This window comes from Canis lupus, chromosome 17 (genome assembly GCF_048164855.1).
Source record: "Canis lupus baileyi chromosome 17, mCanLup2.hap1, whole genome shotgun sequence".
Taxonomy (NCBI): Eukaryota; Metazoa; Chordata; class Mammalia; order Carnivora; family Canidae; genus Canis; species Canis lupus.
The window spans coordinates 52,957,284-52,977,148 of NC_132854.1; the positions used below are offsets into that span (position 1 = coordinate 52,957,284).

Genomic DNA, 19,865 nt, shown 5'->3' on the forward strand with positions numbered 1-19,865 from the left:
GAAGGTTGAGATTTGAACCTCAGCTCTGCTGCTTACTGTGTGGGCCTGCATGAGTCGCTTAACTTCCCCTGGCCTGTTTGTCTCATGGTAAACCTGGAGTACTGTTCTATCTGTTCTATCAGTCCTAAGGATTAAATGAGATGTTCACCTGAATCTCTTAGCAAAGCGCTTGGGGGCATGGTAAGCCCTCATTTGGACCCTCGATGCTTCAGGATCATTGCTTTCTTTGATGATAACTTCCCAGAAGAGGATTATTGTTTTATATATAGCATAGGAATATTTTCAGAGTTTTGATGTGTATTACACAGTTGCCCACTAGAAAGGTGCTACTTGACTCAGGTGCCAAGTTCGAGAATTTTGTTTTTCTAGAACCCTTGTGTAGGCCTTCCTATTTTATATGCTTTATGTGGCGTTTAAGGCAAATCCCTTTGCTACTGAGGGTTGGTTTCTGGCAGTTGAAGGGAGCTCTGTGGGGGAAAAAGGAGAGTGAGTTGGCCTGGGCAAAATAAAAGGATTATTGTCTTGCTTTGGCCATAGAGGCTTTTATATTTATACCTTGTTTTGAGAATTAGGCCCTCTTGATCATTTTGGTCCATAAGTAAATATTTTAGTTTTTCTTTTACCTATGATTTATAGTTTCCAAAGTACGTCTTATACATTATTTTCCATTTGATTCTTACGGTAAACTTCTCCAAAAATAAATTAATATGTACACTAAGGAAGCACATCCAGAGATATTGCAATTTGCATAGAGGAAAAAAAGCTAATGAGAGGTAGAATAGGGACATAAATGGTACTCTGAGTCCTGGTATATTGTTCTTTATCTTGTGCTTTTGGGACCTCCCTTGCCTTTCTCACAATCCTGCTTCAATTCTAGTCATTAATCAAATTCTATTGTTAAGGAAACCATTAGGATTAATTCTAGTTAAGAAGAGAATATCATCATAATTGTTTCTTAAAAATTAGAATCTAGAAATCTCTAGAGGGAGGTGCAGGTGTGTGCGCACATGCATACACATTTTGGTTTTCTCTCACAGCGAAAGCATATGAAATTAGAACTCCACCAGCATTTAATTTCTTTGCCATTCTGATGGAAACTAGGTTGATATTTGGTTTTGCATGTATATCTCTTATAGTATAAATTTATATTAATCAGATGTCTTAAAACCTCAATGGGGTTAATTCTTGGTAAAGCCAGTTTGAAACTAATCATTTCTTAAATTTTATTCATTCAAATTTTTAAATTATTTATGATTTAGAATTCAGTTCCTTCTTTCATTCTTTACTATAATAAAATACTTCCCTTCCAAGTCTCTGAACCCAGGAGAGCTATATTACTTTGTTCTCCCCTCTATCCATAGCATCGAGCACAAGTAAATTTTAGATGGACCAAGGTACTGTGATTCGATGTGAATATTGAGCACTTAATGCCCAAGTTGATTTAAGCTTTCAAAGGTACTTTCTTAAAACGTTGATAAAAAGTTTAAGTCCTTAGTTTTAGAGTTTCTTCCAAGATGTGTGTGCAGGCATGCGTGCACACGTGTGTACATGTGCATGTGGTAGGTACTCTTAATCATTTAACTTGGATGTTTTTTGAACTCATTGGCATACTGTTAAGATTCCTAAGTAAGGAGTTTGTTTATGGGATTTTATTTGATATGTATTTTGTTTGATTTTATTTCATATTCTCATTTGTATATTATCAAATATTTCTGCCCAAGAAATACGGAGTAGAGCATTTACATATCCACAGTGGCTATAGGGTTAGACTGACTTTTGGGAGGCAAGAAGGCCGGGATTCTTTTGTGATATTTCGCTATTTCAGATTTTTAAAAGGTTTTCCAAACTTTCCTTATTAAGACTTTCAAATATTTTCTTATTTGCTAAAAACCAAAACACAAAGGCAGTGAGATTGAATAGATAAGGGCAGACTGCTTTATCATAATTTTTTATATATCAGATGTTTATGTTTTTATTTTTTTTAAGTGACTGAATTTAAAGAAGTTATTTTAGGAGAAAATGCTTGCCTGAATCACTAAAATTAGTAAATTAGTTGTTTTTCTTTAATATATTTTCTTTAGGTGTTAAATGGATTAATTCTTCATTGATTACACATACAACAGCAATATAGTTATGGCGACCTTCCAGACTTTGAGAAACAGTCACATGAAGACTCGAGCATCTGTCAGAAAAGTAAGTTCACTGTATTAGATTCCTTTAAATGATAGTTTTAAATAAAAATGTTGACCATTTTTAAAAATCTTGTTAAGCAGCTATATGGTATTGTTTTAAATAAATCTGTGTTGTAATTAGTAATATTCAAATCTTGCAAAGATTGGCATATATGAATATAGAGATAGGAAGTCAATCAGCCTTATTTCCCAAAGATCACAATGCCTCCCCATTTCTTCTCAACAGATAGTTTTCTGCCTTCTGTGTTCTCAAGGTCTTCCATCTTTTGCAATGTAAGCATCAGGTATAAATTTTCTTAAGTACCTTTGCCCCAAAATATTACCATTTACTCAATTCAGTAACTATAAATTTGAATATTTATTTATTTTAAAATTTTTATTTATTCATGAGAGACACAGAGAGAGAGGTAGAGACACAGGCAGAGGGAGAAGCAGGCTCCCCATGGGGAGCCCGATGTGGGACTTGAACACGGGATGCCTGGATCACGACCTGACCAGAAGGCAGACGCTCAACCACTGAACCACCCCGGTGTCCTAAATTGGAGTATTTATTGTATGCTAGGTCCTGTATTAGGTATTGGATAATCAGTAGTGAGCAAATTAAATACGATTGCCTGATTTTTTTTCTAGTCTGAGGAGGAACGCTCTCTCTTCCTCTTAAGACAATTTGGTTATCGTTCCATTTTTTGATCTCTTTTTTCCTAACATTTTATTGTGAAAAATTTCAAGCATACGGAAGAGCTAAAACCTTAGCACACCTAAACTTGCAGGCCGACCACCTATACTTGACAGTTGTTAATACAGTCGACCTTTGAACAACATAGGGGTTACGAATGCCAAACCCCTATGCAGTCAAAGATCCATGTACAAGTTTTGGCTCCCCCAGAACTTTACCTCTAAGAGCCTACAGTTGATTGGAAGTCTTATCCATAACTTAAACAGCCAACTGACACATATTTCGTATATGTCTTATATTCTGTATTCTTAACAATAAATTCTAGACAAAAGGTAATGTTATTAAAATCATAAGGAAGAGAAAATACATTTACAGAAGTGAACTGTTTATTGAAAAAAAAAATCCACATGGAAGTGCACCCATGCAGTTCTAATCTGTGGTGTTCAAAGATCAACTGTATTTTATTTGCTCTGTGTGTGCATGTGTGCACGCACACATGTTTACTTTCTGGCAGAAGTACTTGAAAGTTACAGTCTTAATATCTCTTCACTCCTTGAATACTTGAGCATGCTTCTCCCAGGGATTATCGTATCCTCCCCATATAACAATAATACAGTTACCACATGACAATAATGAAATTATATCACATTCAAGAAAATTAAGTACAATTCCCTAATGTCTGATACCCAGATGTACTCAGACTTCCTTTATTACTCTTAAAATGTCTTTTTGCAGTCTTCCCCACCCCCAGCCACACTCCCATTTTGGATTTAGTCTAGGCTCCTAGGCCTTGAGTTGCACTTGATGCTTATGACTTATTTTTGTTATTTTTGGTCTGAGAGTTTCTCCTCTTTTATTTATTTATTAAAATTCAAGAATGACTTTTTTTAAAAAAAATATTTTATTTATTTATTTATGAGAGAGAGAGAGAGAACGAGTGAGAGAGAGGCAGAGACACAAGGAGAGGGAGAAGCAGGCTCCCTGTGGAGAGCTTGATGTGGGACTTGATCCCAGGACCCAAGGATCACAACCCAAGCCAAAGGCAAATGCTCAACCACTGAGTCACCCAGGTGTCCCTCAAGACTGATGACCTGAGCAGATCAGGCTAGTATCTTGTGTGATGTCCTGCATACTAGATCTGTGGTATTTAAATTATTCCTCTCTCTTCTGTGTTTCATAGACTCTAGAAGTTAGATGTCAAAGCTTGATTAGATTTGGGTTAAACATTTTTGGCAAGAATAGTTGTAGGTGATGTGAGGACAGAATTTCAGGTTTCCCTGTGATCAGTGATGTAAAAATTGATCAGTTGATGAAAGTAGTAATGTTGCCTGCACTCCATTTTAAAAGTGTATTTTCCATTTTCTAGTTATCTATGATACTTGGCAGTGTGCATATATCTTGTTTTTTCCCCAACAACTTTTTATCTAATATTTTTGGTATTCCTAATGACTGTTTCCTGAATCTTTTATTTCTTAGAACCTACAAAATGATGATTTTCCTAATGTTATCATTCCTTTTATATTTATTACCTAGAATTCTTAAAGAAAAGCTTTCCCCCATTAATCTTAAATGAACTATAGTATCTCCTATAAAGATAGGGTAAATGCCCTTGAATTACCAGTTTTCAGGTTAGTGATTTAGTGGAATAGGCAAATGAGCTTATTTCCATTCATTCATTCAATTTGTATTGCTCTGGATTCATGGATTTTAAAAATTCTGTATTTTACAATCTTTTATTTATTTATGGTCATTTATTCATTTAATTTGCTCAAGGGGACTCAGACATGGTCCCCTCTAAGCTGGGGCCTATGTCCTGTTGTGTTAGGCTCTTAATTCTTTGATTGTTTCCCTATTTCCTGGGATAACAGATTAACCCAGTTTCACCTTCTACTTTCCTTTCCTCAGACTTGGAATTGGCTATTTCTCCAAAGAACCCTTTCTAGTTTTTAGAAACCAAGTACTCTGGGTACTAGGATTGGTATCCATATCTCCTTCAGTGTCATGAGTTTACATCAGTAGTTTAGGTTCAGATTTCATGTTTTTTTTTCTTTTTTCTTTTTTTTTTTGAGTTGTTTGTATCCTAGCTTAAAAACTTCCATCACTAATGAAAACAGAATCATTTAAAATTCAGAATATTTTTAAGCCCACAGAAAAGTTGAGGAAGGAAACCAGTACAATGAACACTGTACATACCCTTCACTTAAGTTCACCCTCTATTAACATTTTGCAGTACCCATTCTATCTGTGTATAGAACACACATGTGCATGTGCACACATGTGCACACATCCCTCTCCACGCTTCCCTTTTGAAACCATGTGAGAGTAGGCTGCAGACATTTCTTAAGAATATCAGCATCATTACTACCCCTGAAAAAATTAATTCAATGACCTCATCTAGCATGCGGTCCATATACAAATTTCCCTAATTGTCTCAAATATCTTACTTTATACTTTGCTCTTCATCTAGGTTCCAGTCAAGATTTGCACTTTATTTGGGTGTTGTGTCTCTTTGGTTTCCCCCCAGTATCACCAGATATTTCCAATATAAAGATATGTATCCTTTATAACTGGTACAATTAACAAGTAATCTGTAGGGTGATGCTGAGAGTGTGAGTAGCTTTTAACCCTGTGATAGGATACATTGATAATCTTTCCCTAGATCAGTAATTACATTGGGATTTACAAATAGCATTTAAAAATTTTGTCATTCTGTCCATATTTGTCATCTAGCATTCTTAGGTAAATTATGTGTTTTTCCCCCATCCCCTATTGTTTTATCTGTCTCTTTTAATGGATTCAGAGATTTAAAAAAAAAATCCCGTTGTAAGATTCCTAAATTTGACTAGTGGAAATCCTTCAGGTTGCCTTTCCTTTTCCTTTTCCTTTTCCTTTTCCTTTTCCTTTTCCTTTCCTTTTCCTTTTCTTAAATTTTAATTCCAGTATAATTAACAGTGTTATATTAGTTTCAGCCATACAGTATAGTGATTCAACAATTCTTTACATTACTCAGTGCTCATCATAGTAAATGTACTCTTAATCCCATTCACCTGTTGCTTCTGTGTTCTTTTGAAACAGCTTGTTTAGTCCCTGAGCATGTACTTGGTTCCTGTCACAATTAAGATGTCCCCCCCTGCATGTCATACTTTCTCTGCCTCTAGCCTGGAACCAGCCATTTTCCCAAGAGCTCTAGTTCTTTTTATTGGCAAATGATATTTAAAAACCAATGTCTTTGTCCTGGGTGTGCTCATTACTACTGAGGGTCATTGCTTCTGTGATGGTTTAGTAGAAAAATGCAGTACATATGCTTAAAAAATCATGAGTTAATATTGGTAATTCATATTCATATTTGATATTAGATTTTTTTTCTTTATTGCTTTGGTTTCATATGGATCTTGTCTTTTAAACCAAAGATTTCCACTAATTTCTTATTTATTAAAATTAGCAAACATTTATTGAGTTCATATAGTATGTGAGGTACTGAAATCTGAGGAAACAAATTGAGTAAAACAGAGTCTCTGACCTCAATAATTTGGTTTATTTCCTACCATTAAAAATGAAAACACTCATGATAATATGTTGTGATATGGATTAAATGCTCTCAGTGTGCAGATAATACATTTATTTTGATGAAGGGGTGGGAAAATCTTCACAGGTCTTGGGCTGGGTAGGATTTCTACAGGGAAAGATTAGGGAGTAAGGACATTTCTAATAGAAGAGCAGATCAGTAAATCAGCAGAAGGAGAATAAGGTAGAATGAAATTAATGTTCTTTCTCTCTCTGACTATAATACCTATTGTTTTCTTTATGTAATTTTTTCCTCCCTCTGTTCCTTTGTGTTTGTGACCTCTCCCCCTCCCTCATTTTATCATGGATGCTTTAGGACCCCTGAAAGCCTTAGCTCAAGTTATTATCTTTTTTTCCATCTCCAGCTTCATTATGAGAGTAATCACTTTTGTTAGCATGCCTTTTTATAGCATCCACATTACCTTACTCCCTATGTAATTGTCGCTTCTGTTCTGCCAGTGACTTGGGAATCAGGTATGCGCTCTGTTGGGTTTTAGTGTGGGGTGCAAGTGAGTGAACCCAGAATGGGGGCCTTATGAGCTTCCAGGAGATCAAATGGCTGGGCAATGGTATGTGTTTTGAGTACGTGGGACTCTACTTGATTAAGCCTTTTGTTGGTTTGTCCTCTCAGCTCAGTTGAGGTCCGTATGTATCCACAGGTGCCAAATGAATATTAATTGGAGAGTTAGTGACCCTACATTTAAAAATAGAATATCTGCAGGATCTTTTACCCTGTCTCAGAATTAAATAAGTTAAGAATATCTTTTATTTTCAGAGCTTCAGTGAAGATGTGTTCCAGTCTGTCAAGTCTTTATTACAGAGTGAGAAGGAACTATGCACTATATCAGCAGAGGATTGTTTAAAGCAGGATGAACATGCCAATTTGACTGAGGTTTGACCTAATACTTTATGTATCTTTTCTTAAACACAATGTATTTTCACGCTTCCTTGTAAAGCTGCATCATCTATTTTTAAGTTGCCTAAAATCTCTACATATTAATTCATGTGTGAGAAGTATCTGTTTTAAATATCAGCTGACATAATTATCATAGTGTGTTATAATGAGCATATTTAATTCTGTGCATTGGCATTGTTAAACACTCACTGGACATACAGCACAGTATTAGTTGATTCCTGCTATATGCAGTAATTCATACTTCAATGCTAAAATTTTCTGCTCTGGAACATGAAATATATACTATTCTCATATTTATTTTTTGGTTATTGTTAGCTTCCTTGATTATTTAAGTTCAGTACTTTGATACAAAATGAAACAGTAGTGATAAATTTGTTTTGAAATTCATGTATTTATTACTCAAGATATACTATTTGCTCACCTGCTTTTGCTACATCAATGTTTCCAGTCTTTGTTTGGACTTAACTACTATGAAAAGAAGTAAATTTTTTCCTGCAGTATAAACAGTCTAGCAACACATTCATGTCTTGAAATAAGAGAAGTAAGGTATTAGGTTGTTCAAGTTCAGAAGTGGTAAGTATATTAGTTAAAAAAGAAAATTTGTTTTGAAACCAAGGATCTAATATAAAAGTCTTGATTGTTCTTATTTTGGGGAAGGATTTTCTTTAACATCCTTGAGAAACTATATTTGAAGTAGTTCCGTAGGATGGTGGTGAGCATACCTTTTAGGCCTCTTGTGTTCTCTGACTTGAGCCTTTTCCTTCTGTGTCAGCTAATTTCCAGGGCTCTTGACTTTATCTTCTCTGTTATCCCTTCTGCTTTACTTTAGTCAAGCTGAGCTTCTCTTAATGTCCTCAGTTGTTGCCAAGTGTGGCAAGTCTCCTGTGTCCTTCTGCCCTCACACAGTTTTCCAGCTTGTGTCTCTCCAGCTGCTTACGTAGAGCCTTTCTGAGCCCACATTCCTTGGTGAGGCATTCCTCAATCAATGGGAAGTATAAGACTGCTGGCATCTTCAAAACCCATGTCAGCTTATTTTCTCTTTTGTATTCAGTAAAAGGAAACTTGAAAGAATAGAAGGAATTCTGTCTCATTTGAGGGTGTGCGTATCTCAAAGTATTTTTTCCAAGAAAGGAAGGAAGTTCATTTTTGTGTGTCTTTGTTATTGCATGTCTGTGATGTGCAAGGCACTTTCCTCCATGTTTTCTGATTAACCCTCACGACTGTGGAAGTGGAGTTGTACGGCTTAAGTTTTGCAGATGGGGAGCCTGGCTCCTAGAGCCTCACAGTTTACCTAGAAACCTGGAAATTGGCTGTAGCACTTTTAGGAAGTGATAACCATAATTAATCAGGATAACGATCCTGGGGTAATACAATATTCTGACTTGTTTGTGAGTCATCAGAAAGAGACTGAGTGTCGCTTTATGTCATAACTATGCTGCTTTCCCTTAATTCTTGAGAATTGATTGTCCATATTGCTGTCATTAAAGTATTTATATTTTTAGTCACAGTACTTGCTTAGTTGACAGTTTACCATGCTGACTTCAAATGGAATTTTTCTTTTCTATGATATCAAAGACATAAAGGGAATGTAAATTTTTTAAAAATACTTTTTTGGGATTATAAAAGTAGTACATGATGCTTATAGAAAATTAAATACTACAAGCATAAAAAAGAAAATGCCTATCATTAATCTTATGAATTGGAAAAAAACCATGGTGAACAAAGAAAAAAAAATAAGATCACTTATAATTCCATCTAGAATTAAACACTACTTACATTTTGGTGTATTCCCTTCCAGTACTGTTTTTCACATGTATGTTTTTAAAAATAAATAAGGTTGGAATTGGGTGCATACCTTGTATCATTTTTTCTGTAACTTGTCCTTTTTACTTAGTAATGTGACCTTTTCTCATGCCGTTAAATATATCTTTTTAAAGACTTTATTTGAGGGAGAAAGAGAGCATGAGCCAGGGGAGAGGGAGAAGCAGACTCTCCACTGAACAGGGAGCCTGATGCAGGGCTCATTCCTGGGACTCCAGGATCATGACCTGAGTCAAAGGCAGACGCCCCACCAACTGAGCCACTCGGACGCCCTGGCATTAGATATTCTTTAGAAATTTAATTTATATAAACTTCTGCAGAGAAATCACTATGTAAGCATTTTGAAGGAATAAGTAATAGTATCACAGGGAGTCAATAAGGAGTTTTGGGGACCTCCCCAGGGAAGGCCTTTCTTAGGGGTTAACATTTAAGTTGGATCTTGAAGAGTAAGGAGGAGCAAGGTATGGAAACATCCAACCAATAGAGATCCAGGTTGAGGGGGTGTTATTGCATAGCTCTTAGGCAAGAACATGCTGGGCATGCTCTAGACCCAGAAAGGGGGCCCATGTATATGAATGAAAGTGTGGGAAGGTTGAAAGCACTAGCTAACCCAGAGCCTGGGGGCCTCAGTTAGGACTTGGCAGTGGGAAGCATGGAAAGGTTTGCCAAGGGAGTGACATGATTATTATCAAGACCAGGTGGGACAGGACTGTAGTAGTGCAGATGAGAAGGGTGGCAGGGGAAGTGGAGAGAGGAACATGTATGGGAGATACATTTGTGGAGTAGAATTGATGGAACTTGGTAATGCAGTGGATGTGGGGAAGGTTGAAGAACTACATTATGGAACCGTGTCTTTGGTGAAAAAGCTTTGTGATGATCTTTGAAAAAACTTATCATTTTGTCAAAGACAGGATTTTAAAAATTTTTAAGTGAGGTATAATTGACATGGAACATAGTGGTTTTTAAAAAATTTTTAAGTGAGGTATAATTGACATGGAACATAGCGGTTTCAGGTATGCTTCAACATTTGTATATAACTGAGCATTTTAATGTTTTTTTTGTGTGTTTTTTTTATATCTCAGCTCTGTCAATCTAATTGCAGTAAGACTTAACTCAAGTTAATGGAGCTTTATTCCTTTTTTATTCAGGTTACATTTCTAGGTTTTAATGAAGAAACAGATGCTGCTCATATACAGGTATAGTCAATTTATTGAACTGGAAAAGACCATGAGAGATTATTTGGGACAAATTTTGAGGCCATGAAATTTGCCTTATTTAAGAGCCCAAAATTTACTTAAATTCATCTGTTATCATTCCTATTTAAAGCTAAAAGACATTTTGAGATCACCTTTTGAGTGCGCTTTGGGCATTTTCACTTTTAGCATTTTCAGAGTATTCTTGTTACAGAAAGTAAAGTTAGGAGACCACAAAAGTAATTTATCTGAGAAAGTTGCAAACCGCAGGCTAACTTTTCCTCCATTCTGTGCAGCATAACGTAGAAAGTGAAACTTGTTTTTTAATTTGAATAGTCTTTCTAATCTGACTTTATCAGATTATTATGTTTTTAATTGAGCTAGAATAAAATTTAAAAGGTGAAATTTGTAAAAAGTAATGATTAACCAGTGCAAAAATTTTAGCCTGATCTATGCAGGTGTTTACAGAGAGGCTGGTAGTTGAGATTATAATCAGCAAAGGAAAGCTTCACAGCTATGTATTGGTTGAAACTTGTATAGATGTGATAGGCATACTTTGTTTTGTTTTGTTTTTACACCTTGTGCTGCTGCTTAATATTTGTGATTGCCATGGGTTTACTTTTGTGGTAAAGCGTCTCCCAGTGGACGAAGTAATACTGTTCACTTTTTTATGAATAATGCCTATCAATGAATAGTCTGCTGTGTGTCTCCCTTATGCCCTTGCCTGAAGGAAACTATTTAGACAGAAAGCACAACAGAAGACATACTCCTGAGAACGTAAGGCTGAAAAGAGAAGTGTTCCAAAGTATTTTTCTCTTTTTCTACTTCCTCTTTAAGAGTTACTGGTAAAGTCATGTTTATAAAGGAATGTATTCTACGAGGGGTCAAAGACATTCATAACTCTTTCCCTGGGTAAAGAATTTACATAAAAAGGGCAAATGATAAAAAAAAGGAAATCTCTTTTCCTTTCCTTAATATCTTCATAAAATTTTTATTCGGAGTCTAGAAAGATAGATTGGTATTTTACAATACCAGAAAAATAGATTGGTATTTAACAAACATAAAACTTAAGCTCTAAGAAACACCGGCCATTGGTAAGAATCCTTATATGTAGGAAATAACCCATGGTTAACCTGAAGATTGCAGGTTGACATTTGTAGCTAAAAAGTATTAAAAACCTAATTGTCATGGATGCATGAGGTACTCTGTAAAAATGCTTTTGCACTTGATGTCAATATTTAAAAGGCTATAGAAATAGGTATTAAAATATATTTTTTAATTTTTTGTATATATATTTTTAATTTTTTTAAAAAATATTTTAGTACAGTTTATTTTTGAGTTTAAAAAATTGTGTAAGATAAACTACATATGTTAACTCTTTTGAACTGGAAAATGTATTAACCAGTAGACCTTGCAGTTTTTGGATAAAGCCCACATTATAGGAATCTTAACAAAAGTGTTATTTATTGTATTACTGTTTTAAATTAGGATTTAGCTGCAGTTTCTGTGGAACTTCCAGATCTTCTGAATTCATTGCACTTCTGCAGTCTAAATGAAAATGAAATCATTTGTATGAAGGATATAAGTAAATCATCAGATACAAACAGTGGTCCTCTAAATCAGGTAATTTTTATATATCCTTTCTAATGTGTTTTTCAGGGCAAATTTTATAAAGACATTTGATGAAGAGTATTAAACTTTTAAATGCTTGGATGAAATTTCTTTTTTTTTTTTTCCTGGTATCTCAAGGAAATATGATTAGTCAGTAACATAACTCAGGAGGCTTTGAAATCACTGAAAGATAGGATAATTTTGGCCATAGCTTTAAATTAGATTTTTCATGTGCGAAGTTCCCCAAATGATACGTAAGTACATATTCGTTTTTTTTCTGAAAATTTATTTCTCGATTTCTTGGATTTCTGTCTTTTTATAAATACTACAGGAACTTTCCTCCCCTTTATGGCCAATTCCAAATTTATATATTGTGTTCAGTGTTTTGGAGAAATTACTTTAACTCATTTTCTGTTAAAAGAATTTAGTATAAAGTTGATATCTGAAGATATGTTTTTTTATTTATAAATAAAAATGTTACCATTTCAGACAGGTAGTTAGTATTATAATAGCGTTTAGTTCTTTTAGTATTACCTTGTTGATAATGCATCAAAGAAAAATGCTTTGCATGTTTTACCTTCTAAAAAGTGAATTAGTAGGTTTAAAGTTTGGATTACTTATTCCAAGTATAAAAGTCTACTATGTTCATTATGAGGTGTACAGATAAAAGTAGAACTGGTTGCCTCATTTCTTTAATTATGTTCTTCATTTATATTTACTTTATTTACTAGGATTACAAGAGGTGATTAGCTATTATATTTAATTTCCAGCTCTTGACTAAGTCATTTGTCAATATTTGCATTTTTTAAGATAATGTGTATGGGGAAAAAATCTGATGATTCATATTTTTAACCAGCTGTAAACGTTATTATAAAATTGTATTATAATACTAGGGAAATTTAGGTAAAAGGAGGGGAAGATTCTTTTACAATAGGAGGGCAGGTGGTATCATGCTAGAAGCTACTGGAAAATGGGGTAAAAATAGAATAGAACTTGCTTCCTGCCCTCTACCAGTTTACAGCGTGGTTGGTGAGCTAGGTTAATGAACAAGGAAACTCTTGGCGATGTATGCTAATATAGGAAAGTGTGATTGCCAAAGATATGGATAGTAAGTTCTGTAATATTATTTAAGGATCTAGAATGGGTCGAATTTGAGTACCGATGAGAAAAAGATTGGGAGAAAGAAAGATTGAGAAGTGAGAAATGTTGTAGAGAAAGAAGGAAGAGTTAACAATACAAAATTGGGGAGCCTTTCAGGATACACACATTTCTGTTTTTCCCTGAGATTGTGTTTTTTCTAGGCTTCGCTTGCAGATAATATGCTTTGTGTGTATAATACATTTTGAAAATAAAATGATTTTTTATCATCTTTCATCTTCTCCAAGAGTCAGCATTCTGGAATGCTCTGCGTCATGAGAGTGTCACCTACATTACCAAGACTCAGAATTGATTTTATCTTTAGTCTCCTAAGTAAATATGCTACTGGTATAAGATACACCCTGGACACATATTTGCATCAGAAGCACCAACTTGAGACTGCTAAGGAAGACGATGATGATGACACCAACCAGTCTGTGTCTTCCATAGAGGATGACTTTGTCACTGCTTTTGAGCACTTAGAGGAAGAAGAGGCCTCAAAGCCGTATAATGATGGTTTGTTCTTTACTAGACTTTTTCATGAAAAAATAAAAGTTTAACATTCAGTTTTACTAGTTTTTGGGCTGACTTATTAATTGAAATTCATCTTGATATTTGATACAATTTAAACATTCTAACTTTCTTTTTGATTCTGCAAAAAATTTTCTTGTGATTCCTAAGTGCATTGTTATCTGCTCTTTAGTTGTGCTATTTCCATTTGCTATCTGTTATGGGTAGTACTGTTCAAGCACTGTTTACTTCATTACATTAAGTGTTTGGACCATGCCTGGGTTAAAATTTGAGAAGAGTTAGCTGGTAGAGGGATCATATTAGTGTTTCTAACACGTGTGACAAGGAGCTAAGCATTTCGTAGACCAAGTATTTCTAGATGCGAGGTAAAATGAAATTATTTTAGTAAAAGGTGTATTTGCTCTCAAGTGTGATTTGGGATGAATCTGGTGTTACACATAGTGTAGAAGACAGTTAAGCTACAAATATATATTTCACGCTTGAAGTCTACTTATTTCCATTGATATAAACTAATTTTTAAAAGATTCTGTTCATTTTATTCTTTTCCTATAGGAATAAATATTACTGCACTAAAGAGCCAGTGTGATGCTGCTTCACAGACTTCTTCTGGTCACCATTTAGAAACCCATGATTTAAGGATTCTGGTTAGTTCTGGGAGGCAGAAGTCATTGGCTAACCCTTCAGCTTCCTTAATAAATGTGCTGGGACATAAAGAACTACCTTCTGTGAAAACTTCAGTCACCACGTTAATTTCTGAGCCTTGGATCCAAAAGAGTTTCTACAGGTCATCTAATGCTTCAGATAAAGGTAGTGATGCACAGAAAACATTATTTTCTTCTTCCCCTGCCTACTCCTCTGAATCTGAATGCTCAAGTCCAAGTCCTGTTATTTTCTTGGATGAAGAGGGTTATCAGAAAAGTTTAAAAGCAAAACTTGAGTTACCTAAAATTCCTGTGATGAAAGATGATATAGAAGATTCAGACTCAGAAGTAAGTGAATTTTTTGATAGTTTTGATCAGTTTGATGAACTAGAACAAACTTTAGAGGCTTCTTGTTCATTTCCAAAAGATCCTGTCCTAGGGAAGCCATCGCAAAAGAAAGGACACAAACATGAAAAATCTTGCTCTGTAACCACTACTATGAATCCTCAAAAATTCAAGTTTGATCGTCCAGCTCTCCCAGCTAATGTTAGAAAGCCAACTCCTCGTAAACCGGAATCCCCTTATAGTAACCTGTGTGATGCCCCGGATTCACCTCGCCCAGTGAAGGCGTCAGGGGAAGACAGTGGTTTGTTTAGCCCTATTCGATCTTCTGCCTTTAGTCCTCTTGGAGGCTGTACTCCTGCTGAATGTTTTTGCCAAACAGATACTGGTGGAGATAAGATTCATGAAAATCATGATTCTGTTTATTACACCTATGAGGATTATGCAAATAGCATTTCATGTGAGGTATTGGGCTCAGTTCTTCATACCCAGCACACTCATGCAACCTCAAATATTCATAGTATTAAAAAGGGAGAAAATAAAACCATAGCTCTTAAGAATGGAAGCCTTGATCAAAAAAATAAATCTAAAAATACATCCTTGATGATTAAAGACAGTATTCAGAAATTTGCATCAGATCTCGTGGAAAAAAGTTTCGGCAGTGCATTTAAAGACTTACAGAAAGGAGTCTCTTCATGTACCAATGCATTGTGCCATTTAGCCATCAAATTGACATCGTCCATTTTTCAGATGGCATTTAATGAACTGAGAAGGCAGTGTGCATTTTCACTGAGAGAACGTGCCATTAGCAGTCTGGCTAATTTTTTGGTGAGCGAAGCTTTATCAAATGCTTTACAGGATTTACAGTATGTAAAGAAGCAGATATTCACAAACACAGTTGCTAGGTTTGCTGCAGATCTTGCCGAAGAGCTTGTTTTTGAAGGCATCATGGAAGTGTGTCAGTTTTCGTATCCCCCAACACCCACGTCTCCACAGTGTTGGTCGTTGGACTGTGAAGATAGAGTAGTAAAGTCATATGCAAAAGACTTATCTGAGTCTGTAATACAGGAAGCGTTTATTGAGCTTTCACAAGTTGATGTGACATTCACAACCAAGGCAGCGGTTAGTGTTTCTACAGATAACCTAAAGTGTGCGAGCACAGAAAATTTAGTGCCATTGACACAGACCTCCACGTTTTCCCCTGCTTTTAACAATCAGACAGTTATGGCAACAAGACCCATGCAGGAATATAAAAAGGAATACACAGTACAGCAGGCCTTGTTTTGTACTTCTGGAGTTGTTACTTCTATACCAGTGCCCTTGGCGGGAAATGCCCTTCTCCCATATCATATTTCATCTAATACATATCAGGCAAAGTCTCTTCAGTCATCTGATGGTAATAATTTGAATGGTGATTCTATCCAGACACGTGTTACCACAAAAAACAAAGAAGAGGAAGTAGCATGTCTCAGAAATATTTGTTTACCCTCAGACCACAATCCAGGTAGCCAGAAAGATTTTAAACCAACTAATGATGATATTGAAATGCAAAGCTCTTCAAAATTACCAAGTGATCCTGTGATTATTAGCAACTTTTCTACAGCAATGGTGCATACGATTGTAAATGAAACGCTGGAGTCAATGACATCATTCAAAGGCACGAACACAGTTGATGAACACACAGATTGTGTAACTACAGCAGTAAAGGGAAAACCCTTTGCTTTTCACTCTGACCAAGCAACACTGCAACTGAGCGAAGCTAGCAATAAGGACATGTTTGCTGATCAGTTATCTAAATCTATTCTTAAACATTCCATAGATAAAAGCAAATCAGTGCTTCCAAATGTAGATAAAAGTGCTGAACACAAGGAAGGCTTGCCTATTCCCAGAGAAGAGTCACAATTCCCCAAATTTTCTGATCCTCAAGATCACTTAACCCACTGTTTGCTTTCAGTAGGAAAGGATTATGTTCCAGAATGTAAAGGTTCATCAGCTCACGGATTTTCTTTAGAGACACTACCACCTTGTCCAACAATTGTAGGTCAGAAACCTGATTTGAAGGAAGTTGCTAAGGACAAATCTGTGAAAAAGCATAATTTGAATAATACAGCACTTGAGCCCTTGTCTTTTGGGCAAGAACACCCTTTTCCTCATTCACATACTTTGTCCTCCACAGTGCTTACATGTGTAGATGGTTTGCATGTGGAAGATAAACAGAAAATTAGAGATGGAAATGTAATACCTGGCACTCCTCCATCCACTCCTCTAGTACCATCCCAGGCTAGTTCTGAATGGGATATTAAGAAGTTAACCAAAAAGCTCAAGGGGGAATTAGCAAAAGAATTTGCACCTGCTACGCCACCCTCTACACCTCACAACTCGTCTGTTGGTAGTTTGTCTGAAAATGAACAAAATACTATAGAAAAAGAAGAGTTCATGTTGAAACTCATGCGATCTCTTTCAGAAGAGGTTGAAAGTAGTGAAGACGAAGAGCACCCAGAAGTGGATGTAAAGTCTGAGCACCCAGGGAAAAAAGTTCAATTTGCAGAATCATTAGCTACCCACATCATTTCTCTCGCAACGGAAATGGCAGCTTCCCATTTAGATAATAAAGTCATTCAAGAACCCAGGGTTAAAAGCCCTTGCTTAAATGCACAAAGTCAAAGAAGTGTGTCACCTGCTGTTTTAAATTGCTCAGAGGAAAATTTACAAACGTTATGCAATTTTGCAAGTGATATGGCGGCAGAAGTCATTACAGAAGCTGAGAAAATAGCAAAAGTTAGAAGTTGTATGCCTTTCAGGCAAAGGAAGAATAGTTGTTACGTTGATGGTGGCCGAGATGATAGATTAGAAGAGAAGTTGGAAATGGAGGCTGTAGCATACCCACGAGAAGGAGATCCATTCATTCTTTCGTTACCACCAAATCCTTTTATGTCTGGTCTGACGTATAAGTATCCCAGCTGTGAAAGCGTGACAGACGAGTATGCGGGTCATATTATCCAAGTGCTAAAACAGGAAGGCGGCAATCGTGAGTTAATAATGGACCAGTATGCCAATAGACTTGCTTATCGATCTGTTAAATCAGGATTACAAGAAGCTGCCAAGACAACCAAAATGAAGTGCAGCTCAAAAATGTTTCCCCTGCAAAGCTCACAGGTAAAAACCAAGAACGAACTATTAATATTCCTAAATAAAGAACACCACCAAGAAGTAGATAAAGAACGACAAAGCAAAAGAAATGGAGGTTACCTTTGTAAAAATCAAACCTGTGAATGGACGCGGGATACATATAAAAATGAGTCCTCTGAACTGTATAATTTTTCAACCTCTCTAGCTCACAGCATAACAAGAGATGTCAAAAAAGAGCTGACAACGTCTACGGTTGGCTTGCCAAAATCCTTAACAGATTCTTGCCTTTATGAAAAGTCTGGATGTGATGAAGATACCAAGTCTCACATTGAGCCAGAATTTCTTCAGTCTCTTCAGCCTCCCTCACAAAATCACAGATTTTATCACAGTACAGGCAACTTAAATGGATATGGTCATGGAGAGAATGTTGTTCAAGCTATAGAGCAGTATGCTAAAAAAGTAGTGGATGACACACTAGAGCTCAGTTTAGGATCTGCAGTTTTCCATGAGTCTGAGTCCACGAAAGCAGCTGATAGGGTCACTTATGCGGAAAAGTTGTCACCTCTCATAAGTCAAGCTTGCAGATACTGTGACCGTAAAGAATTGCATGATTGTACTGGGAATTCATCTCAGCACATTTCTAGACTGGATTCATTTGCTAGCGGTAAGCCAGTTTCTGTATCGAAACTTAGCAACATCCATCAGGAGTCTAGAATTTGTCACCTTGATGTCCCACAAATTCATGTTGGTCTTGATAAGAAGACAGTGCTTGCTGAGAAGATAGTTGCTGAAGCTATTGAAAAAGCAGAGAGAGAGCTGAGCAATACCAGCTTGGCGGCTGATAGCGGAATCGGACAAGATGGCATTAGCTTTGTTGAGAGCCTGACCACAGAAATAATGACATCGGCAATGACGAATGTTGGACGCGCGGTTAGCAGGTGAGTTTCAGATGTCCTTTGGGTCTTATGATAAAATGAAAAGTTACTCAGTCATATGTGTCTTAGGTCCTGTTCAGAACCCTAAGTTAACAAATCTTCCCTACTACATTTGCGTGGTGTTTCATATCCTGTATGTCACTCTCCATCTCTGTTGTCTCATTATCCCCCTGACCGCCCTTTGAGGGAAAGTATTAATCACTTCCTGAACTAGAAGAGGAGGCTTAGGGATAGTCACCTTGCCCCCCACCCCCCCACCCCTCATTCACAGAGCTGTGAAGTAGGTAACGCTGGATTGAAGAAAAGCCAGAGAGTTGTAGACCACAAATGCAGAGTATCACTGTGATAGATAATGACTCCAAGATTTCATTCTTTTTTAAAGCAGTGTTTTCTTTCTCTCACAAAGGTAAGTTTTCATATAAAGAGGATAATTTAACGAAACTGCTATAAGGAAGAAAGCTTTAAAAAGCAGTAATTGGAAGTCTCTGAAGACTTCTGTTACTGTTCTCACTTCTCCTGGTAGGTGCTTGTCTAAGGGGACAGTTCTCTTTCTGATGACCTCGCAGTGTTCTTCAGTAGCTGTGCCTTGTGCTCAGTGATTCCAATACCATAGTGATTAAACTTTTCACTTTTAGCCTTTTTTTCCTCCCTGGAAAGCATCAGGACCAACTTATGTTCTTGGTTTGTAGGATTTTGTTAGGCCCACTGGACAGAGAAAGTTCCTAGAGTTGAGGTGGAATTTAATGGCGTCACATGAGTCTTCAGATTTTTTTTTTTTTTATATATTTTTAGTAGCTTTTGTCAGAGCCATGGCAAGGACTGCCTCTCTTCTTAGCCATCTTAAAATAGGGAGATGCACATATAGGGAATATAAGAAATAGTGAAAGAGGTTATAAGGGACAGGAGGGGAACCAAGTGGGAAAAATTAGAGAGGGAGACAAATCATGAGAGACCCCTAACTCTGGGGAAAAAAACAAAGGGTTATGGAAGTGGGGGGGGGGGTGGGCGGAGGGTTGGGGTAACCGAGTGACTGGCACTTAGGAGGGCACTTAATGGGATGAGCACTGAGTGTTACACTATGTGTTGCCAAATTGAACTTAAATAAAAACAAATACCCCTCCCCCCGAAAAAAAGGAAAAAAAAATAGGGAGATGCAGTTTGGCCAGGACCCTGGAAT

General features: G+C 36.4%; 1 protein-coding gene across 5 annotated transcripts in view; it reads left to right on the forward strand.

Annotated features, from left to right (window-relative positions):
* The window catches only part of AKAP11 (A-kinase anchoring protein 11), a 48,804-nt gene that overhangs the window by 11,156 nt on the left and 17,783 nt on the right, over nt 1-19,865 (forward strand). For all 5 annotated transcript variants that reach the window (XM_072782939.1, XM_072782941.1, XM_072782938.1 and 2 more), the window contains 6 exons: nt 2,082-2,193; nt 7,208-7,324; nt 10,318-10,365; nt 11,851-11,985; nt 13,359-13,626; nt 14,194-18,691. In XM_072782939.1, the coding sequence (XP_072639040.1) occupies nt 2,134-2,193; nt 7,208-7,324; nt 10,318-10,365; nt 11,851-11,985; nt 13,359-13,626; nt 14,194-18,691 (5,126 nt within the window). In that variant the 5' untranslated portion in view covers nt 2,082-2,133. The remainder of the gene's footprint in view (nt 1-2,081; nt 2,194-7,207; nt 7,325-10,317; nt 10,366-11,850; nt 11,986-13,358; nt 13,627-14,193; nt 18,692-19,865) is intronic.